We start from the raw sequence: 24,745 nt of genomic DNA on the forward strand, positions 1-24,745 counted from the left end.
TTAATGCATTAACTGCTTTCCTAACTGATATCTATGTAAATATTCTCTGTGGTCCTGGAGAAATGCCTTTACCAGTGAGCAGGGTATGAACAATAAATAAAATTGACTTCACTTGACACGACCAGTGCTCTAACCACTGAGCTCTAACTCTGGCCCAGAGTTGGGGGGAGGGTGGGATCAGTAGACAGAGGACAAAGATTTAAAAAGGGGAATTAATTTTGTAGAAATGGAATAGTGAGTCGTTTAAAGGAACTAAAGATTTTTCTGTACTGAAACATATTTTAAACAGGTGCTTGGTGTACCCCACAATGACCCTCTCAAAGCATTTCATGATGATGGACACGAGGCAGGACACAGGCAACTTGTTTGGCACAGGGACGATGGTTGCGCCTTTGAAACACTTAGGGACCACAGCGCTACTCAGGGAGATGTTCAGTACGTCGGTGGAGATATCCATGTTATCCTTGCGAACCAGGAGTCGCGCGTTCATTCCTCGTTGGGGCCTCATTTCTGTGAGGGGGGCTCTGGACTTTGTCTTTGACAAATTTAAAGAATTTCATGCAGGTTCAATTCTAAATGTAGTTTAACATGGACAATAATAGAACCTTTAATGATTCGGGACAATATGCTCCACAGCACAGCAGGTAAATGGAGAGAGCGCCCCCTATCGATGACATAGAGAACAGAGGATAGTGATCTGCAAATTAGGTGCAGGAAGAAATTTTAATATGTTCTTTATCACATTTTTAAAAATGTAAATGTGCATATTTTAAAAATATTGAATAGTTTTGAATTTTTTGTTTCCTCAGTAACTCGTTTACATTTCCTAGACCACGTATTGAAACTAAGGTATGACATCGGAAAGTGTGGCACATTCCCACAGAGGCATGGTGGTAAGTGCGCTGACCGGCTGCATCACGGGGTCACCAATAGCCACGGAGCACGAAGCCCTGCAAAAGGTAATGGACACAGCCCAGGAGATCAAAACCCTCCCCACTGTCAAGGTTCCATTATTGTCATGTAATACTACATTTAGAATGCAAAGTATCTGAAATTCGTTAACTTTGTCTACCGTAAGGCAAAGAGTCGCCCCTTTGTCCAGCGACCCTCACAGAAACCGACAGCACCTGGTGTTCCCAGGCGGTCTCCCATAGGAACATAGGAAGTAGGAACAGGAGTAGGCCAAAAATGGCCCATCGAGCCTACTCCGCCATTCAATACGATCCTGGCTGATCTAATTTATGACCCAACTCCACCTACCTGCCTTCTCCCCATATCCCCTAATTTCTCTCTCGTTCCCCTCTGAGTCCTGAGCCTGCTTCGCTTCCAAGATCAGACAATCCCAGGCATAGGTGCTACGGGGGGGGGGGGGGGGGGGGAACGATACCGTCGGGAGGGCAGACGCGATCATCAATGACCCCCGCCCCGCCCGGCGCACGCTCTGTTCTCGCTGCTATCAGGAAAGAGGTGCAGGTTCCACAGGACTCGCCCCCACCAGGTTCAGGAACAGCCGCTCCAACCCCCCTCCAGTCAGTTTGTTCACATTTATTTATTTGCGTGTGTACTTTGGGTACAGTTTTTTTTTGCACTTCCAGTAAGCGGTAATTCACCCGGGCCCACAAGAAAACAAATCTCAGGATTGTATGTGAGGTCATGTACGTACTCTGACAACAAATCTGAAATCGAAATCAAAAATGTATTCGGCACTCGGCGTCACGAAGCACATTCGAACTCTCTCTCAATCCTTTGGTCGCTGTGTCTTACAAACACGTGTCTTCCGGGCCGTTCCAGAACCACAGTGTCCATGTCTCCTGCCGGCACTGCATAAAGGTAGAGGTTCTGCCCCTCACGGGTCGAGTTGGATGCCCCAAAACCGATAACAGAGACGTTTTCAGGATCCGTGCGTTGTGGAGCCAACCCCGAGGTTGTGCTTGCTCTCGTGAATGGGCTCGGCTCGCCGGGAAGTGGGTGGGGTGTGGGGGTGGGTGACCTGGATGACACTTTGTCAGCTGCGGAATCCCGGATGGCGTAGTAAGTTGCATCTCCTGCCAATCAAGATTGGACTCCACCCACCCATCGGTGCATACCTGACCATTGGCCTCTTTAAACATCTAATGATGACCTGGGCTGGACCCCCCACCCCCACCCCTGCTCGCTGCAAAGTCCACCATGCGGAGCACCTCTTTCTCTTCTGCCTCTCAGCGAACCCTGCTCCGCTCCTGGTCGCGAACTGTGGAAGCGCTGGAGGAGTCTTGGTCAGGTGCGCTCTATCAAGGGATCGGGGTTGTTGCGCATTGTGGAGCTATTCCAGATAACGTGTGGTTGGTTGTGATGAGTCTGTACAAACACTTCCTAAATCGGTAATTGGATCTGATGTTACTGGGTTGTCATATCCTTGTGTAAGCAGTTCCTGCTATCGGTAAGTGTAAAGTTCGATGTGACTGGGTTGGACTGTGCGGTGTGATTGACTTTACTGGTGTGTGTTAACCCTGTCATTATGCCATTACATGTATTTCAATGAAGACCCTTCCTGTATCCAGACCTGTTGCTCTTTGAACCCACCAAACTTGTTTACCTTTCCACATAGCAGACCGGCAGGGAAAGCGAAGGTACATGCCTTGGTGAATGAAATATTGGGGTATTAACACACCTCTTCAGGGGCTACGGGATAGGATGACCCGCGGCGAGAGGGCGCAGACCGACAGAGAAACAAGAATTACTTCACCCAACAACGAGAAACGTTTGCAAGTTCTCCGGCGGGCATGGAACGGGGTTGAGAGTGTAGAGGGAAGAGGGGTGGAGAGGGAAGAGGGGTGGGGGTGGGGGTTGTGTTCACGGTGTCATGTCACAGACAAAAGGATGTGTCCAGCAGAGAACGGGAATCACTGGGGGGCGACGTGGACAATAATTGTCACGGACAAATGAGAGGGAAGGTGTGCGTCCTCATCTCCCTCGATGGGATGCAGTTGGTGGTCGACGTTCACAAATCAACGACCACCTTCGATTCACCAGTCGCGTTACCTGTGGGAGCGGAAAAATAAAAGATCATATCGAGTTAAATAGGAAACTGGATGGATCGAGTGGACACAGAAATGCTACAAGAACGTTCTGCCTCGTTACCTTTTAAGGTCACTGTAAACGGATCGATCTTCCAAATTCAGTCCCTGTTGAAGATGATGAGGTCGTTACGATGCACAAAACATATCGTCAGACGCGAAAGGGGATTGTTCGGGGCAATCGAATTTGAAGGGAATTGAGAGGCGGCCGTTACGGAGATTTGGCTGGGAGAGGGACAGGGCTGGAGGCCGAATGGTCATGGCTTTTAGTGGGTGATGGAGGGGCAAGGGGAAATAGGTGACTGGGATGGGTTACAAAGCGCAGCTACTGAAAGGGAGCACATGCGCTGGGGCAATCCGGGAGAATAGAGAGGAATTCACTCTGATGGAGTGACACTGCCGGCCTCTGAATAGGCACCGGGAGATTGAGGGAGACCTATCCAGACAGATAATTCAAAACTATAAGATTGAGTGAGTGCGTGATATAATCTCTCTTATATTGACCGAGACGTGCTCGAAGCGACAGGATTAGATGGGAAATAATATCTTCAGGGCAACCAAGATGGTTTCTTTTAACCGTCCGTAGATGGTCCAAGTAGAGAGCCTATTCTCGGTAATGAACCTGACAGGGGAACCGGCCTCTCCATGTCAGATCATCGTGGGAACATTGATCACAACGACTTGGATGTCAAGTTGGTGATGAACCAGGATAAGACTGGATCTCGTGGAACCACGCTGAATTGGGGAGGGGGAAAAGTGACATTATTAGGCAGGATATATTGGGGGGGGGGGGGGTTTAATTAGGGCACCTGTTATTGGACAATTTCCCATCTCCAACGTGGGATTTGTGAAAGATCAGCCGATCCAAGATCTGGTCCGGAATGATCCAATCAGGTCAAGGATGGCCAGGTGAGGGTAATGGGGATGACAAGGGGGTGGGAGGCGGTGCATTTGATCAAAAATACAGTATCAAGTCTATGTGAGGTTTTGGACAAATATCCAGGGGATACAGATGATCAGGTGTCAGAAAGGGTTTTGCTTCAATGTGGATAGTGTTCGGCACAGACATCGTGGGCCGGATGATCTGCCCCCATGTCGCACTGTTCGATGTTACAACCTCTTTACTCCATTCCATGTTGAGCTCGATAGACCTTTGGGCGTTGAGCGGATTTGGGAACATCGGGATCCGGGGCAAACTGAACTCGGGAGATGGAATCCTTCTGAATTGTTGGAGAAGTCTCCAGTGGTTGAGCGGGTTACTCCGGGTTTTATTTCTACACGCCGGAACGGAATGAACAAAGTACTTCTCTTACCATATACGTGGAGCTCTCATCAGGAGGCGGTGTGGGTTTCTGTGGATGGAGCAGCAGAAAATGAACCAAGGGTACAAGGAACACATTTATCCGGGTTACACCCGATTCCTGAGGTCTGGCGCTTCCTCAGGAGGTTGAAGAGGGCAAGGTTACATCCATCACCACCCCTCCCCCATCATGACCACATTTTACAGGAGTACAATGGAGAGCGTCCTGTCCACCTGCCTCGTTGCGCGATGGTAGCTGCGAAGCACCAGACCGGGTCAATACAGAGGGTTATTGAAACGGCCGGTAAGTCATATTAACCGGGAGCGTCATTTCAATGGTGCTCAAAGAATTATCAGACGACCTTTTGTCACCTCTTAGACACATGGCCAAGCTGCAAAATAGCTTCTTCCCACAGACCATGAGACTGATGAACAGCGTCCTTTGACCCAGATAATTACCCCAATTTCATTGTAAATATTCAGCAGAAATTTTATCTTGACCTGATTATGAGGTGCTATGTCTTGTGTGTTTACGTGTACTCCGTGGACCAGAGAAATGCTCTTTCCTCTGGTTCCACATGTAGGGTCAGGGAAGAATAAACATGAACTCGAAAATTGTTCACGCTCATTACGGTCTGGGAGAATGCACATGGGCGTGTTTGACTTCAGGTATAGAACCACTGAACATTGCAGCACAGGAAATGGCCCTTCTGATCTGGGCCGAACTATAATTCCCCCTCGCCCCACTGACCTTCCCCCACTCTATGGCCCTCCATACCCCTCCCAACCTTGTAACTGTCTGAAGTTTTCTTACGTGCTAAAATTGAGCTCGCATTCACCAACTCAGCTGGCAGCTCTTTCCACATTCCCACCACTCTCTGTCTGAAGAAGTTCCCCCTAAACCTTTTCCTTTTTACCTTTAACCCATGTCCTCTGGTTTGGACCTCACTGACCCTCAGTGGAAAAAGTCTGTCTTCATTTACTCTGTCCATCCCCCTCATCATTTTAAATATAAAATCTCCCCTCATACTTCTACGCTCCAGGGAATAAAATCCGAAACTGCTTAACTTTTCCGTGGAATTCAGTTCCAGATATTGGATAATAGACACTGGACCATAGTTATTTGACCATTGACACTGTGGCCTCTGCAGACTGTGATCGACCATGGGTACAGCACCTCTGCCACAGTTGCTGCATGCAGGGCCGGTGCCAAGGGGGGGGGCATTGACCCCCAGACGAGGTGCTGTGTGCCCCCAAACAAGGTGATGCGTTCCCCCCCAAATGAGGTGCTGCGCCTCCCCAAACGTGGTGCTCCCTTGACAACGGGCTCAGGCCGAGAAATTGGTTACGCCTTTACTTCCCGGATACGCTGAATGACTTGTCGAATTTCCCTCGGGCTTTTGCATATAGTGCTCTGACCGTTCTGACCCGTGGCGTATGGAACGAAAATGGGAAACATGGATACCAAACCATACAAGTTCAACAGTACGAACATTCTTCCGTGGGATATTTTCATACGTCTGCGATGTGCTTTCAGCATCTGTGGTCAAGGCATCTGTGGGAATACAAAACACTCAGTCACTCCAGTTACATATCAGAGTAAGTTCTGCAATGCAGAGGAGAAGGACCGGCCCCTTGGATCCATGCATTAAATTAAAATGGTTCAAACACCCCACCCATCCTGTACATTTCACCCCTTGTAACCTCCATCATCCCCAACACACAGGAGGTCCCGTCATGGAAGAGATACGGGGGTCTCAGAGCAAGCACCACCAGGCTGAGGAACAGTTTCTTCCCACAGGAGGTGAGAATGCTGAACGCCCAAAGGAACAGCTCATAATGACCTCCCGAAACTCTTGTATGTATGAAACAATATTTATCATATGTGTACAGCAGAGATTGGTCTAAATATGTGCTATGTCCGTATGTGTGTCTGCATGTTTTTACACCGAGGAACGGAGAACGCTGTTTCGTTGGGTTGCACTTTGTACTATCAGAGGACTTGACGAGCTTCTCCTGTTCTGCTGCTTGTAGCGTGCGGATTTATACAGGGCTGCAAAGTTCCCAGTTGTTGGTGAGAAACAAGGGGCGATGTACTGTATATAATTGATTCTGTGAAAATGTAAGTGGGCTGATTAGGAAGTTTACAAACATCACAAATTGGTGCAGTTGTGGATAGACTCAAAAGGCTGAAAGATATAAATCAGTTTGAAATGTGGGTGAAGAAATAATAGATGGAGCTTAATCTGGACAGATGAGATGTGCTATGTTTGAGGTCTAATAGTATGGCAACATAAATGACAGGACCTTTGATGTAGAGAGCATCTCGGGATGCATGTGAAAGTTGACAGGGTAGTAAAGAAGGCATGCTTGCCTTCATCGATTTGGATATGCAGAATAAAAGCCAGGGAGTCGTGTTTGAGCTACAGTAAAAACCCCTTTATTTGGAATTCAAGTAAGTGGCAGCCTCAAGCAACCAGCTAAAATTTGGCGGAAAATAAATAGGTTAAAAAAAACATGAAACTTCAAAATTGGGCCCCTTCTGGCGGTTAGTTTGCCAATCACACAATCTCAAGCAAGGAAAAATGCACTTATCAGGCATCTACCAATCCCCGTAGGTGCCGAATACTAGGTTAGGTAACATTTGGAGTATTGTGTGCATTTCTGGTCTCCACGTTACAGGACAGATATGGAGATTTTGGAGAGAGTGCTGAAGAGATTTGCCAGGATTAGTGACAAACTTGGATTTTTTTCTCTGCATGGCCTAATAAAAGTTTGTAAAATTGATGAGGGATATAGATAGGGCAGATCATGTTGATAAAAGGGCAGCGGTCCATTTTATTAGAAAGATTAGTAGCGTTGTAAAGTTAACAACATAGTGATTCAGTACAAACTTTCTATACCATCTTTTAGTCAATGGAACTATTCAAAAAAATAGTTCAGCACAGACTAGAAGGGCCAATGGGTCTGTTTCTGTGCTGCAATGTTCTATGTTCAAATACAGTTCAATGGGCCACAGGTCAAACGACGCAGAGCCTGGAATAGCAACACTTTGAAAGAGCAGCAGTGCTCACATGTCCTCAGGAAGCTGAGGTGGGCGAGTCCAACGGCCCCCATCTGAACAACCTCTTACAGGGGCACGAAAGGGATGTCCTGTCTGGAGGCATTACTGTGGGGGACGATAACTGCAAAGTATCGACCCAAAGGTCTAACTCAGTGATTCTCAACCTTTTTCTTTCCACTCACATCCCACTTTCAGTAATCCCTAGGCCACTGGGGCTCTGATTAGTGGGGGATTGCTGAAGGTGGGATGTGAGTGGGAAGGGAAGGTTGAGAATCACCACTCTAGATCTGATTGTTAATGAAATATTTTGCTGGAGTAAAATGGTCATTGGCCCCTTTCCTTTGGAGTTCAGAACCTGTGCATAAAACGAATCAATTAGGGACGATTAAAAGAGTGGTTTTTAAACCTTTTCTTTCCACCCACATCCCACCTGAAGCAATCCCTCACTAATCATGAAGCACTGATGGCCTAGGGATGACTTAAAGTGGATTGTGAGTGGAAAGAAAAATATTGAGAACCACTGGTCCAGACAGCCGAGGATCACTGGTGTCTATCAACAACAATTACTGTGAGAGCTGCGTCAATAGGGCTCAAGGAATTATTGAAGTCCCTCTCCGTCCAGCGCATTGAATATTCAACCCACTACCATCAGCATGAAGTTACGAGTATCAAAATCAGGAATGCCAGGTTGGAGAATTGTGGTCAAATGACCCACACAGGTTACTGGAAACTGGCTCATGGGAGCCAGATATCGGAACCAGGACGTGAGGGCAAGAAGGGGCTGCCAAAGGGGATCTTATGGAAATGTATTAAATGATGAAAATCAGCTAGTGCTAGGTAAGTTGTACCCATTGGTGGGGGAGACCAGAATGAGGGGACATAGATTCAAGATACCGGGGAGTAGATTTTGGCCGGAGAGGAGGAGGAACTGCTTTTACCAGAGGGTGGGGATTCGGTGGAATTCACTGCCCGTTAAAGCAGAGGAGGCGACCTTAGTAAATAGATTTCAGACCAGGTTGCGTAGAATTTTTACATAGAGGGGGAATGAAGGGATATGGGGAAAAGGCAGGTCAGTGGAGATGATCTTCAGATCAGCCTTGGTCTCATTGAATGGCGGAGAAGGCCTGACAGGCCGGGGGGCTGTCTCCTGCTCCCATGTTCCTGTCTTCTTAATAAATGGAGACTCGAACCTTAATCGCCAAAACCAACAAGCCAAGATGTGGGGTTATTGCCCCTTCATGAGACTCCAACTGCCCTCCCTCGTGTGATAAAGTTTCCCAAATCAATTCCCAGCGCGGTGGCAGCTGGTGGTATTTCTAAGGGAGGAGTATCGTGGGGATGGGAAAAGGATTTCTCTCACTGTTTCTTCCCGCGGTGATTTCTGCCGCACGTCTCCCTGGAGGCGCCCTCCTGAGGGAAAAGAATCCAAATCGGAATCAGAAGTTATTGTTCTGGACAAGTGGTAAAATTCAGCCACCGTGCAAACATTTATATTATAACCATCTGACAACATGACTGGAAAAAAGTAACAAAAATAGATCACTAAAAGTGAGGCCGTGTCTGGGGTTCAGGAATTTGATGGCGGTGGGGGTGCAGGCAGGGGGGAACGAAGCTGTCCTTGTGCCTCTGGGAGCCCGTCTTCAGGCTCCTGGACCTCCTTCTCGATGGGAGCAGAGTGCAAAGGGAATAGTCTGGGAGGTGGGTGTCCCAGGGGATAGGGGCTGCTTTAATAAAGTCAACGACCCTTGTGGATATCCTCGATGGAGTGAAATTGACCTCAAACCCCAGTCTCTCCGAGGACTGATTCCACAGGTGCGAATTTCACCCGAACCCTCTCCGGCTTTCAGTCGTTCCTGGAAGCTTTTCTGTATCTGGTCGAGATCTTGCACACCGACGGGAGGGCTGTGTTCCTTGGGTATACACAGAGCAAATGCAATGAGGCTTTTTCCACTGAGGGTGTGTGAGATACAAACCGGAGGACATGAGTTCAGGCTGAAAGGGGAAACGTTGAGGGAGATTTGAGTGACACTGAGAGGTGGGAGTGTGGAATGAGCAAAAGTGGTGAACGTGGACTCAATTTTAAAATTGAAGAAGAACTTGGACAGGTTCATGGATGGGAGGGGCATGGAGGCCTACGGACTGGGTACAGGTCAGTGGATCTAGGCAGAATAATAGGCAGCACAGACTAGAAGGGCAGAAGGGCTGTTTCTTGGGTTTTAATATTGTTAGCTTGAAAGATGTCCCCCTGTTGTTTGGTCATCTCCCCCTTTCCCTTTTTGATCGGACATCTCGCATGTTCCCCCACACCTTGATGAAGGGCTCGGGCCCGAAACGTTGGTGATGTATCTTTACCTTTACTAGATAAAGGCACTGTTTGACCTGCCGAGTTTTTCAAACACCTGTCCTGCATATCTATTATTTGTCTGCGTTTGTGCTATGTCTGGTTGTGTTTATGCACCGAGGACCGGAGAAGGCGGTTTCGCCGTGTTGCACTTGTGCAATCAGATGACAACTATCTTAACCTGACTTTGAACAACGTCCTGTATTGTAGAAACAGTGACCGATTAGCTGACAAAGGGTATGAAATACAAATTGAGCTGCAAATTACAATTGTCGCCTGAGGACAACACCCTTGTCGTGTTTAATCAAAATGCAGGAAACATTTGAATGAAGTGCATTTACCTGTTCATATTATTCCTGACAAACCACACGACCAACCCGCAGACCATCGCAGCTCCACCAATAACGCCAATCGCGATGCCAGCTATCGCCCCAGCCGACAAACCACCAGGAGAGAGTCGTTCTGAAAATGTGCACAAGGGAGCCATGTCACATCATGGGATGGAAGCTAACAGGAAGGAAGCAGAAGGGGAAGTGGGTTTGTTTCTGGGGAGGAGGAGGGGTGAATAAGTTCACAGGGTAGCAGCGTGTATTGAGACATAACCAAGTGAAGGAGATTTTCCGAGCATCTCACCCCCCACCCAAACCCCACTTTCTTTCCCCTCCCCCACCTGAGTAGGACTAAGGGTTTCAACTCAGTGGGTACCTGTCCCCTCCCCCTCTGTTCCTGCCTGAGTGGGACTCATGGGTTAAAACTGCCCGGCCTTCAATCCCCTCCCCCTCCGTTCCTCTCTGCCCACCATCCGTTCCTTATCTGGATCCACCCATCATCTGCCTTTCTTATCCATTTTCCTTCACCTACACCACATAAATCCCACAATGTTCCATCCCACCCTCCTTCCATCCTTCCCTCCGTCACCTTCCACCATTCATAGATCACGGCAGTGGAGAAACAGACCCTTTGACCCTTCTGTGCAGAACTGTTATTCCCCTAAATCCACTGATCGGCAGTCAGTCCATATCCCTTCATACCTCTGCCACCCAGATAACTGAACAAATTTTCACAAATGTCAAAATTGAGCTAGCATTCACCTCTTTAGCTCATTCCTCACCCGAGTCCTGATGCAGGCTTCAGACCCCAAATGTTGTCCATTTCATTGCCTTCCCATAGTCCAGTGGTTCTCAACCTTTTTCTTTCTATTCACATCCCACTTTAAGTATTCCCTCTGCCATCAGTGCTCTGTGATTAGTAAGGGATTGCTTACGGTGGGATGTGAGTGGGAAGGGAAAGTTGGGAACCACTGCTCTAGACCCAATTGTGACTGAAATATTTTGCTTGAGAAAAATGGTCATTGGCCCATTTCCTTTCGAGTTTGGAAACAGTGCACATAGCGAGTCAATGAGGGACAATTAAAACAGTGGTTTTCAAACTTTTTTTTCCCCCACCCACATCCCTCTTTAAGTAATCCCTTTGCAATCACAAAGCACTGATGACATGGGGAATATTTAAAGTGGGATGTGAGTGGGAAGAACCAGTGCCGTTGGCTGTCTGAACCCTGGACTTCGTCCACCGGTTCAGTTTATTTTGCCCGCCAACTCTTCCATGTTCATTGTTTTTGGGACCGACAGGTTGACTATTAAATCATGCGGAATAAAGGAAAGTTGCTCCAAAAAGAACATTAGAACTTTAAAAGCAATCAATAGAATGTAGGGAACCACACTGAATTTTCACCAGCCCTTCAGGTGAGTTAACAAGGTTCCACAAGGTTACGAGAGGAACAGACCACGTGGATGGCCAGCGCCTTTTTCCCAGGGCAGGTCGAGCAACACCAGCGGATGTCTGTACAAAGTGAGGGTTAGGTTTTCTTTTAACACAGAGGGTGCCGGGTGGTTGGAATGCATTGCCAGGGGTGGTGGCGGAGGCTGGTTCAACAGGGTGATTAAAAAGAGATGGAACAGGGATGAAAGGGAAAGAGTGAGCCAATACTTAACTTAATTTTGGGTATGTTTATATAGGTCGGCACAACATTGTGGGCCGAAGGGCCTGTGCTGTGGTGTAATATTCTATGTTCTATGACCAACAGGTGAGAACACAATGTCTGTCAGTTTTCATTAATCTCGGCACGTTGCGTCTGCTCTACTCTTACTCTCGTGGACCAGCAGGGATGTCGCTACGATAGTTGATGACTTGGAAGGCCCATGGCCGCCGAGAGAACTTAAAACCAGGTTGGGTAAATTTTTATATTGTCGGGGAATGAAGAGATGTGGGTAAAAGCCAGGTTGGCTGAGATGAGCCTTTCCTTGGCTCAGCCACGAAGGCGGAGAAGGCTCGACGGGCCGGATGGCCGCCTCCTTCTCCTGTTTGTGATGTTCTTATGCCCTGATGCAGGCTGCAGACCTCTATCTGTATTTTCCTCTATGTAATGCACTATCAGTTTGTTTACATTCATTTTATTTGTACATTGTGTACAGATTTTGTTGTTGAACTGAGATCTTGTGTACCATTGGAAAAAGTTACATATAATTTACGAGATAATTATTTAGCTATCGGAAAATTTGGGGCTTTATTTGGAGCCTCTATGGGTTTAAAACGTTGAATACTTCTGCCTTGTTGTGGTTCAAAGTCTCAATCCACAATATTTATCTGATATTATAGTTCACTTCTCCTTTCTTTCCTTTTCAAAAGGGTAGTTAGTGGTGAGTATAGGGGTGATTTTAGGTAAGGGGTATATAAATGGAGAGGGTTTTGTGGGTAAGGGGGGGTTAGAGGTGTTTCCATTATAGGTATTAATATTTTGTATTGTTTAGTAATTTTATGTACCATGTTTTTAAAATTTAAATAAAGTGCCGACAAATGTTCCTCACATGCAAACCCATTTATTCCTGGTCTCATTCCAGTGAATACTCTCTGAACCCTCTCCTTTCCAAAACCAGATGCCCAAAACTGTACCCAATACCCCAGGTGAGGTCTCACCTGTGCCTGGAAAGCCTTAACATTACACCCCTGCTGTTACATGCTCAAAATGAACGCCAACATTCTATTCGCCTTTTTCACCTACCCGGTGGTTCACCTTCAGGGTATCCTGCACGACGTCTCCCAAGTCCCTTTACACCTTGGGATTTTGAATTTTCCTCCCATCTAATTAAGTCTACCGAAGTGCACGACTGTCCACTTCCCAAAATAGTCCTCTTTGGCCGTTCGCCTCATCTCTGTCCTATTTTGGTATCATCTTGAAACATAGTCACAAAAAGCCGTCTTCTCCATAATCCAAATCATTTATATACGACGAGGAGAAACAACAGCCCTGACATCGACCCTGCAGATCTAGTACCAGTCCACCAGCACTAGCCAAAATTGTGGGTGTCGAGAACCATCCCCGATGACTTGAGCTCCCAGCGATGCCGTCAACAAACTGAAGGCGCTGTCAAACGAATCTGCATTTGACTAGGACTGGCCCCGCTTTCAGACACGGGACACTTCGATCTTATGTATTGAAGCCACGAAACGGACTCACCCCACCCCCCCTCACCCATCCCATTAACATAACTGAGCACCTTAACTCATTCTTGAATTAACAAAGCATTAGCAAAAACTGAAAGGGCACCTTGCCCCCGAGAGATCGAAGTGAGGGCATTACCTGGCACTTGGCTCCTCAGTAAATCCCTTTGCACAGTCTCTCACCCCTGTTCAGCTCCACATTCAGCCCTGCATTACGTTTCTCTGATTAGCATACCAGGCTGAAGAGGGGCGCAGGTGGCACACAAAACAATTGTAAGGAACTTTTACAGTCAATCCAAGTGGAATGCAGAGAGAAACATTGACGTAACCTGTGCAGTTATGCCAATGGTTAGACCGCTTCATCTCCTGCTTACGTTATGAACGTGATCCACGGAGAACGCAGAGGGAAATGTTTACTCACCTCGCAGTGTTATTTCAACAATTTGATTCATACTCTTCTTGGTTCTGGAGTTCTTGACCTGACAAGTGTAATTTCCACGGTCAACCGCTTGCAATGACCTGATGGTAAATGCCTGACCTGACTGCAGTTTATTTGTCCCAAGGAACCAGAAAAATTCACCAATGGGAACTGAGAGCGCAGAGCAGGTTACTGTGACCCTCGAACCAATATCGGCCACAACTGGACCCTGCGGTTCAATTCGGATGTTCTCTGGTCCATCTACAAAAAGAAATCGAGATGGTCTGTCGATTCTGTAACGACTAACATGGTGTGCAAACCATGGAATATTACACCAGAGAGAACCTTCAGCCACGGTTATCTGGGCCAAGCTATTATTCTCCCATGTTCCACAGACCTGCACCCAGCCCATTCGCTTCCCATCTGGCAATCCATCCAAATCCTTCTTCAATGTAATAATACAGCCCACATTTACAAATTCACCTGGCAGATTGTTCCACATTGTCACCACTCTCCCTCTCAACAGATGCACCTCACCTTGCCCTATACATTTCCTCTTAACCCAAGTCCTCAGGTTTGTATCTCATCCACCCTCAGTGGAAAGTGCCAGACTCCATTTATTCTGTCAGTTCCCCTCATTTTAAATACCTCATCAAATCTTCCTCATTGCTCTACGCTCCAGGGAATAAAGTCTCAACCTGTTCACCCTTTCCCTATATCTCAGTTCCTCAAGTCCTGGAAATATTCTTGTAAATCCTTTCTTCACTTTCAATTTTAATGATATAATTGCTGTGGTTAGATTACAAAAACTGTACTCAATACTCTAAATTAAAAACATAATGTTGGAGAAACTCAGCTGGTCAAACAGTGTCATTTACATGCAGCGTTAAAGATACAGGACTAAATTTTGGGCTTGATGTATATTTATCCTTGCAATATAAAGGACGCTGTTTGACCTGCTAGGTTTCTCCAGCATTGTGATTTTACTTCAACCACGATGTCTGTAGTCATTTGTGTTTTACTTTTCATAATGTTCCAAATTTGGCCTCACCAATGTCTCATACAACTTTACTATAACATCCCAACTCCTATACTCAATGAAGGCCAATGTTCCAAAACTCTCTGTATGACCCTGTCTACCGGTGATGCCACTCTCAGGCAATTATGTATCTGTATTCCCAGATCCCTCTGTTCTACCACACCCCTCAGTTCCCCACTGTTTCACTGTGTACGTCCTTTCTTGGTTTGTCTTTCCAAAGTGCAACACCTCACACTTGTGTGCATTAACTTCCATCTGCCAATTTTCACCCCACTTTTACAGCTGGTCCAGAATTCTCTGCAGACATTGAATGCCATCTTGACTGTCCATGTCTATCTGTCATCTGCTCTCGAACTACCTCAATACTTACAGTTAACTTTCACGATGGTCTCTGCACTGCTTTTGCTGACGTCATTGCCTACGGTGCATTTATAGGTTCCCGTGTCATTTCTATTAACGTGGCTTATTGTCAGATGACGAGACACTGGAGATATTAATATCCTGTCATTTGCCTGGATGGGCTGGTCATTTTTGAACCACATCCATGTCTGCACAGTGCCCTGAGCATCACAAGTGAGAAGTATTGTATCCTTGTCTTCCACTGGATTTGAATTGTTGAGTGTTACAGTGACATTAGAGACAGGCTCTGAAAATATAACGGGAAAGTGAAATGAGACACAGCTGGGACGTTGTCCATAAAGTCCAGACTCATCAGCGACACTTTGCTCTTTATTGCAGAGTGGTTGAGTCCTCGAATTGAGAGGTTTTGTCAGTGCCGCGGCAGGGTGGTGATTTCTCACCGTGGGTACCGCACACAGTGTTGGCCCTTCTTCCACGGAGAAGACACTTACAGCAGGCTACAGGTGGCACCTCAATCAAGTTCCGAGGATATGAGGGCTGTCCCCTCATGAGAGTGTGGACAGTTTTTGGCTTTGCAAACCTTGGAGATTCCAAAACAATAATCCTTTACTCCACAGAATGTCCAATGAACACCTACTTGTGAAGTCCTTATAGGTATCCAACAATGTTTTTGCAAAGGCACCTGGAGCCTGAACTGTTTGGCTTGAACAGAGCTCTGACATTGTAAATGAGATCCGTTTTGAAGTGTTTGTGTGTGACCTACTCTTAAAAAAATCCTGCCACAATTTATCTCCTTTAAAACAATATAAAATATAACATTATCAGTCACAGACCCAGTTCACATCGCATGAATTGTTACAAGCCCGCAAGACCCCAAAACATAGCAGCAATAGATATTCACCACGACAAGCAGTTACTTAAACAAAAGTTGTTTTTAATTATCTTTAAACATGAAAACAGAATCAAACTTTAACTTATCACTATTAACTAAACTACCAAACATAACCCCCTTCGAATTCTTAGCGCACTTGTATGTAATGTGTGTGTACAATTAAGAAATGTTATTTGGTTCACAGTTCAATTCACTTCTCAATCTTCCATGTTCATTGTTTGCCGGAAATTCTTATACTGTGTACAGAATTTAACATGTATAAAGTTCACCATGTTAGAAATAGATGTACCTTAACAGAAATTGCTCGAGACAAAAATTGAGAACAAAGAACATTTATTACAACAACAATGCAAATTTGGGTGCTTCCCCTTACCCTGGGAATACACACATACACTAGGGCTCACCCAACTTTTATACAGTGAATTTCAGTATCAGGATACCCTCCCCCTTACATTCCTGCCTACGTGTAGTTTCAGTGGACTTGGAGGACCAGGGTGTCTTCTCATGTCATTATCCCCATTGTCCTTATTCACAACCTTGCCCTTGTCCCCATTGACACCTTTCCAACTCTCAGAGCTACAGTCTCTTCATATGCAGAGTTCGCTAATCCTGTCTAGGGTTTACTAATTAAATATGCATAACTTGATAAATCTGTGTATGGTTTACTAATTATATATGTAGAACTTGGTACTTCTGTCTAGGGCTAGGAGACCCTTATCTCATCCAGACTATCTCAACTTCCTACATTCTATTATTCCTTACCTCTCCTTATCTTATTCATAAGGTGGCCTCACTGATCCAGTCCTAGAAGATTCTTATCTTACAGAGGCTGACTCTGCTTCCTGCATTCTAATTTCCATGCTTAGCCTGTTCATACTGAGTTTAATCCATCACTGCACATGTCTGCACTAGTTTCCCCATCTTTCATATTTTTATGTCAAGTTTCCTCATCTCTCACAATCCACTCTTCTCTTTTAGATCAGTGATACTGATCTCTCAAAAAGATCAGTGTAACTGATCTCTCACACCAGGCTTTGGTGCTCAAAAGGTCATTGTTTACCACTCAGGAAGGTTCTTGTAGGGTTTGCAGAGAGAGATATGTTGTTCCAGGATTTCGACACTAAGGTACTACCATTAGTTACCTCAATGTCTCACTGATGAAACTTGCCCCATCAGGGTTCTCCAGATGGTAACCCCTTTCTTTCAGGCTAGCACAGAGCTCCTTCCTGTTGCACCTTTTCCAAGAGAAACATCAGTCAGATAGCACTTCCAGCCATCCGCCACTCTGGAACTTCTGTTTCAGTTCCAACAAGCTTCTCCTGGCTGACAGTGTTCATTCTCTCCCTCTCTCTGTGATTTCAAATGCCAGCCACGTGTCCTTCTCTCTCTCATTTGCAAAAACCCCTCTTTCTCCAGCAAACAATAGGAGTTAGTCATCTGCTCCCATCTGTTGTTTTAGGTAAACAAGAACCCAGCAGTGACCTTTCTGTGCTCTCTGTCAAAACCCTTACAAAGAGCTATCAACAGACAGTGTGTCTCCTGCTTGTTGCTTGAAAGACCACTCCATTCAATCATGACATCATTTCAATTAGCATCTACTTGTGAAATGTGCATAGCATTTTCCATAGTTTCTGTAAAGTCACTGAATATGAATTCTTCAGTATTTCAAATAAGATATGTTTTAAGGTGTGCGTGACCTACTCGAATTTTCCCAATTTATATCCTAAGAATATCTCCAAATATTCCATCACAGAATTCAGAGAAATAGCTGCAGAATATGGGTTGATCATCACCACATCATCCCAGGAGGCCATGAGTTCATGGAGAGGAGGGTACAGAAAATTCAATACACTCTCACTAAGTGCCAAGAGTCAACAGAACACCCTGACCTTGCTCTTCTGTCAGTGCGAGCAACAGCCTTGAGGACCGACATGAAAGCCCCGGCAGACCTTCTGAATGGTAGAAAGTACAACACAACCCTGCCAAGCAAAATCTATTCACCAGACGACCAAGAGGAAATAAGAAGAAAGTTGACGAACATACAAGAGGGAAGTTGTCAACATTCTAACAAACTTGCACAATCATTTACCAGAACTCTTCACAGGGCAGCATGTGCATGTTCAAGAACCAGTGATATAAAACCTGGAGTCCAGCAAAGATTGTTAGAATAGCTGTGAGGCCAAGGTCATACATCGTTGAGACAGAATCTGGCAGGAACAGGACCCACATTCCCCCAACACCAGTTCTGACACAAAAAGCCCCTGAAGCATCAGCAGCTTCTGTCATTCCGACAACTAATGAGGGGACACGACGCGAAACCCTGACCAGCAACACCACAACGACTGCACAGCGAGCGGCAGGAGAACCGCTGATCCAAACAGTGGCAACAAGGTCCAAAGCAACATCCTACCACCAGCACGATTCCACTGAACAGGATATAGATCCGCAAATGTGGAAATAGAAGAGTTAATTCTTAACTGCAACTGCAGATAAAGAAGTAGGAACCATTTATTTTATAAAAACCTAAAGTTGTAATAAATTTTGTAAATATTAATAATTGTTTTAAGAAAGAGGGATGTTATATACTGAAGAAACCTGGGACCATTTTATGCTGGAGCATGTCCACTAATACTGTAAGAGGCACATCACATCTGAGAGAGGTGGAGACCTGGTGAGAGACATTCTGCGCGGGGGTGGCGGTGAGTGCGTGTGTGTGTGTTCACCTCGGGAACGGTAACAGTCGCCGCAAAATAAATCATTCAGCCAGATCGACGTCTCACTCACCAATGACCAGCAGAGCGATGGTCGCTGTTTGCATATCCCCGACCTCTGGAACCATGGTCACGGTGTAATTCCCGCTGTCTGATGTGGTCACCGACTTCAGCAGGAGTGACCCGTTGGGGAGCAATAACTCAGCCCGTGAAGTGACCGCATTATCCACATCTACAGATGAACCGATCCACGTAACAATGGTTTTGTCCTTGAAACCCCAGTTCCCAGACCTCACCTTCACTGACGGCCGCACCGAAAAGGTCGCGTCGCCGCCGGCGGTGACATTGAACCGACTCCGGTCTGTGTGGATGGTCAAACCCTGCGACTCACCTGAGGGAGAGAAACTCGGCGTTAAGGGAGAAGGCGACACCGCTTCGCCGGACGAGCCCGGTCGCCCCTTGCGAGCTGCACCGCGGCTCCGCGCAAATCGAGAGAGCGACTCTCACCCCAGAGGATGAAGAAACAAGCGGCGAGCGCGGTGAGCCACAGCCCCGCCATCCCCGAGAGAGAGAGAGAGGGAGAGAAGCGCCTGGTCTCTGTTCACACTCCGACACTGAGCTGCTCTTCCTGGTCTCCGGGCCAGATGCAGCCGAGTCAACTTCCTTCATATCGTCAGGTTTCCTCTCTTGAAGTTCCCCAATGTTGGGAAGGCACGTGATTGGGGTCGTGGCCGCTCGGGGAAACCAACCCTCTCCTGGAAAATAGGAGAAAGCAAAGCAGAACAAAAATAGAATAGAAGAGAAAGATACAGAGAAGAGAAAGAAGATGGCCCCAAGAAGGAGAAAGTAAAAAGAACTGGAGAAAAGTGGCCGGAGAAGAAAGAGAAGGACTTTCCTGCAGGAAGGAACACGGAGCCGTTAATTTATCTAGCATTATCCTCGGATTCCCCCCTTTCCATATGAATTTCATTTTTATTTTCTTTAGCTCATTGAAGAATTTCTCTGTTAAGGGAATTGGTAACGATTGAAATAGGTATTGTATCCTTAGGAAGATATTCATTTTAATGCAATTTATCCTTCCTATCAGTGTTAGTGGTAAATCTTTCCAATGTTCTAAGTCATCTTGTAATTTCTTCATTAATGGCTGATAATTTAATTTGTATAGATGGCCTATATTATTATCTAGTCTAATATGTTGGTATCGGATTGCTTGTGTTTGCCATTTAAATGGTGATTATTTCTAAACTGCTGTTTACATCCGGTACCGCACGGATGGCAGTCTCTTCAATCTGAGGCGCCTGGAAGCTCACACCAAGACACAAGAGAAACTTGTCCGTGAACTACTCTTTGCAAACGATGCCGCTTTAGTTGCCCATTCAGAGCCAGCTCTTCAGCGCTTTACGTCCTGTTTTGCGGAAAATGCCAAAATGTTTGGCCTGGAAGTCACCCTGAAGAAAACTGAGGTCCTCCATCAGCCCCCCCCCCCCCCCCACATCTGCATCGGGCACACAAAACTCAAAACGGTCAACCAGTTTACCTATCTTGGCTGCACCATTTCATCAGATGCAAGGATCGACAATGAGATAGACAACAGACTTGCCAAGGCAAATAGCGCCTTTGGAAGACTACACAAAAGAGTCTGGAAAAACAACCAACTGAAAAACCTCACAAAGATAAGCGTATACAGAGCCGTTGTCATACCCACACTCCTGTTCGGCACCGAATCATGGGTCCTCTACCGGCATCACCTACGGCTCCTAGAACGCTTCCACCAGCGTTGTCTCCGCTCCATCCTCAACATTCATTAGAGCGCTTTCATCCCTAACGTCGAAGTACTCGAGATGGCAGAGGTCGACAGCATCGAGTCCACGCTGCTGAAGATCCAGCTGCGCTGGGTGGGTCACGTCTCCAGAATGGAGGACCATCGCCTTCCCAAGATCGTGTTATATGGCGAGCTCTCCACTGGCCACCGTGACAGAGGTGCACCAAAGAAGAGGTACAAGGACTGCCTAAATAAATCTCTTGGTGCCTGCCACATTGACCACCGCCAGTGGGCTGATATCACCTCAAACCGTGCATCTTGGCGCCTCACAGTTTGGCGGGCAGCAACCTCCTTTGAAGAAGACCGCAGAGCCCACCTCACTGACAAAAGGCAAAGGAGGAAAAATACAACACCCAACCCCAACCCACCAATTTTCCGCTGCAACCGTGTTTGCCTGTCCCCCATCGGACTTGTCAGCCACAAACGAGCCTGCAGCTGACGTGGACATTTACCCCCTCCATAAATCTTCGTCCGTGAAGCCAAGCCAAAGATTTCTAAACTTTGTGAAATCCGCATTATTCATTGGCATTGCTTCACTTTTATTTGCGTTGATCTTATACCCCGATACTTCTCCATATTCCTTCAATTTCCTATGTAATTCTTTTATTGATATTTCTGGTTCTGTTAAGTATACTATGATGTCATTTGCAAATAGACTGATTTTATATTCCTTCTCTTTTATTTTTATCCCTTTTATTTTATTTTCTGTTCTTATCAGTTCTGCTAGTGGTTCTATAGCTAACGGGAACAATGAGGGAGATAGTGGACATCCCTGCCTTGTTGATCTGCTTAAGTTAAATTGTTTTGATATATATCTATTTACTGTCACTTTCGCCAATGGCCCCTTATATAATCCTTTAATCCAATTAATATATTTCTCTGGTAAGCTGAATTTTTGTAGTAATTTGAATAAATAATTCTATTCTACTCTATCAAAGGCCTTCTCTGTGTCTAAAGCTACTGCTACTGTTGGAGTTTTATTTCCTTCTACAGCATGAATTAAGTTAATAAATTTACAGATATTGTCTGTTATTCGTCTTTTTTTAATAAATCTAGTTTGGTCTAGATTTACTATTTTTGGTACATAGTCGGCTAATCTGTTTGCTAATAGTTTAGCTATTATCTTATAATCTGTTTTAAGTAAAGACATTGGTCTATATGACGCTGGTGCAAGTGGGTTTTTCCCTGTCTTTGGTATTAGTGTAATTGTTGCTGTTTTGCATGAATCTGGTAAGCTTTGTGTTTTATCAATCTGGTTGATTACTTCCAGAAGGGGAGAAATTAATAAATCTTGAAATGTTTTATAGAATTCTATTGGGAATCCATCCTCTCCTGGTGTTTTATTGTTCGGTAGCTTTTTTTTATTATCTCCTGAATTCTTCTATTTCAAATGGTTTTATAAATTTATTTTGCTCCTCTTTGTAATTTCGGTAGTTCAATTTTAGTTAGAAATTCATCTATTTTGCCTTCTTTCCCTTCGTTTTCAGTTTTATATAGTTGCTCGTAGAATTCCCTGAATTTTTCATTGATCTCCGTTGGATTATATGTAATTTGCTTGTCCTTTTTCCTTAATGCCAATACCATTCTTTTCGTTTGTTCTGTCTTAAGCTGCCACGCTAGAATTTTGTGCGTTTTTTCTCCTAGTTCATAATATTTGTTTTGTCTTCATTATGTTCTTCTCCACCTTATACGTTTGTAGTGTTTCATATTTTATTTTTTTATCTGACAATTCTCTTCTTTTAGTTGTGTCTTCCTTCATTGCTAATTCTTTTTCTATATTTACTATTTCCCTTTCCAACTGCTCTGTTTCGTGATTGTAGTCCTTCATCTTGGTTACATAACTTATTATTTGCCCTCTGATGCATGCTTTTATTGCATCCCACACTATAAACTTATCTTTCACTGATTCCGTATTTATTTCAAAGTACATTTTAATTTGTCGTTCAATGAATTCTCTAAAGTCCTGTCTTTTAAGTAGCATGGAGTTTAATCTCCATCTATACATTCTTGGTGGGATGTCCTCTAGCTCTATTGCCAATAACAGTGGTGAGTGGTCCGAAAATAGTCTAGCTTTATATTCTGTTTTCCTAACTCTCCCTTGAATGTGGGCTGATAACAGGAATAGGTCTATCCTTGAATATGTTTTATGTCTGCCTGAATAATATGAATATTCCTTTTCCTTTGGGTGTTGTTTCCTCCACATATCCAAAAGTTGCGTTTCTTGCATCAATTTAATTATAAATTTGGTTACTTTGTTCTTTCTGTTAGTTTTTTTCCCAGTTTTATCCATGTTTGAGTCCAAATTAAGGTTAAAATCCCCTCCTATTAGTATGTTCCCTTGCGTGTCTGCTATCTTCAAAAAGATATCTCGCATAAATTTTTGATTTTCTTCATTAGGTGAATATACATTGAGTAAATTCAAAAATTCTGAATATATCAGACATTTTATCATTACATATCTCCCTGCTGGAACTATTATTTCCTCTTCTATTTTGATTGGTACATTTTTATTCATTAATATAGCTACTCCTCTAGCTTTTGAATTATACGACGCTGCTGTTACATGTCCTACCCAATCTCTCTTTAATATCTTGTGCTCCATTTCAGTTAGATGTGTTTCTTGTACGAATGCTCTATCAATTTTTTCTTTTTTCAGTAAATTTAGCAGTTTCTTCCTTTTGATTTGGTTATGTATTTCATTAATATTTAAAGTCATATAGTTCAACATAGCCATTTCATACTTTGTTTATCTTTCCTTTCAATTTCCTAATCACCACATTCCTTTCTTATCCATTTCTGCTTTCTTTTTTTGAACACATTTCCCTTATTCTCCTATCTAAAATTCCTTTAACCCCAGTAGCCCCTCCCCTTCCTGAGTTGCCCTTTGTCCCTTGTCGGGCAACCACATCTCCCCTCTCCATTTGGATTTGCGAATTCACTCGCAAGCATCAACTGATTTCGCAGTGACCGTAACTCCTCCCCACCCAGCCCCCCCAGAAAAAATGTTAATCTTCATATATAACAAAGGTCACTCTCTTAATTCCCTCCTTACTTCCTTTCTTTCCTTTCTTTCCCTTCTTAGATTCATACACACACACACACATATATATATATATATATATATATATATATACCTACATACACACATATAGTTCATGGTCATTTTTGCTCTCGTTACATCTCTTCATCTCTCTGCCTCTTTTGTAGTTGTTCTGCAAATTTTCGTGCTTCCTTCGGATCCGAGAATAGTCTGTTTTGCTGCCCCGGAATAACTATTTTAAGTACTGCTGGGTATTTTAACATAAATTTATAACCTTTTTTCCATAGGATCGTTTTTGCTGCATTAAACTCCTTCCTTTTCTTCAGGAGTTCAAATCTTATATCTGGATAGAAAAAAAATTTTTGACCCTTGTATTCCAGTGGTTTTTTGTCTTCTCTTATTTTCTTCATTGCCTTCTCCAATATATTTTCTCTTGTTGTATATCTTAGGAATTTTACTAGAATGGATCTTGGTTTTTGTTGTGGTTGTGGTTTAGGGGCTAATGTTCTGTGTGCCCTTTCTATTTCCATTTCTTCCTGTAATTCTGGTTTTCCCAGGACCCTGGGGATCCAATCTTTTATAAATTCTCTCATATTCTTGCCTTCTTCATCTTCCTTAAGGCCCACTATCTTTATATTGTTTCTTCTATTATAATTTTCCATTATATCTATCTTCTGAGCTAACAGCTCTTGTGGCTCTTTAACTTTTTTATTAAATTCTTTTAATTTCTTTTTTAAGTCATCTACTTCCATTTCTACGGCTGTTTCTCGTTCTTCCACCTTGTCCACTCTTTTTCCTTTATCTGTCATGATCATCTCTCATCTATTCACTTTTTCTTCTGTACTTTTTATTCTTCTTTTCATTTCACTGAATTCTTGTGACTGCCATTCTTTTACTGTTTCCATATATTCTTTAAAAAAAATATCTCCATGTATTTTCCCTTCCCTTCATCTTCCATTTCTCTATGTTCTTCCTCCTCTTCTTCTGAGTCCACTCCAGGATCTGTATCCTTTACCTCTGTCTCTTCTGGTTTTCTTGTTAGGTTGTTTGTTTTATTTTGTTGGGTATTTTTGGTCTTTTTATTTTTATTAGAAGTGTCTTGATGCTGGTCTTCTTCCTCTGGGTTGGTCATCTGTTGTTTCTTTGATTTCTTATTTTTACACAATTCTTTCTTGCTCTCATTATTTTCTGTGTTTTCCTCTTG

At 44.4% G+C, this 24,745-nt stretch overlaps 1 protein-coding gene across 5 annotated transcripts in view; it reads right to left on the minus strand.

The window, feature by feature from the left end:
• Positions 1-1,530: 1,530 nt before the first annotated feature.
• LOC138764298 (carcinoembryonic antigen-related cell adhesion molecule 6-like) overlaps positions 1,531-24,745 on the minus strand; it is a 38,068-nt gene continuing 14,853 nt past the window's right edge. Inside the window, exons 3-11 of one of the 5 annotated variants that reach the window (XM_069940031.1) lie at positions 18,753-19,070; positions 15,087-15,362; positions 13,681-13,938; positions 10,103-10,223; positions 8,781-8,830; positions 5,850-5,911; positions 4,370-4,408; positions 3,121-3,164; positions 1,531-3,021 (exon numbers count right to left, since the gene is read on the minus strand). In XM_069940031.1, coding sequence (XP_069796132.1) covers positions 3,018-3,021; positions 3,121-3,164; positions 4,370-4,408; positions 5,850-5,911; positions 8,781-8,830; positions 10,103-10,223; positions 13,681-13,938; positions 15,087-15,362; positions 18,753-19,070 — 1,172 coding nt within the window. In that variant the 3' untranslated portion in view covers positions 1,531-3,017. Of the gene's footprint in view, positions 3,022-3,120; positions 3,165-4,365; positions 4,409-5,141; positions 5,912-8,780; positions 8,831-10,102; positions 10,224-13,680; positions 13,939-15,086; positions 15,363-18,752; positions 19,071-24,745 lie in introns of those variants that run through there. The other 4 variants (XM_069940033.1, XM_069940030.1, XM_069940032.1 and 1 more) reach the window with 4 other exon arrangements.

Source organism: Narcine bancroftii, chromosome 5 (assembly GCF_036971445.1).
Source record: "Narcine bancroftii isolate sNarBan1 chromosome 5, sNarBan1.hap1, whole genome shotgun sequence".
NCBI lineage: Eukaryota > Metazoa > Chordata > Chondrichthyes > Torpediniformes > Narcinidae > Narcine > Narcine bancroftii.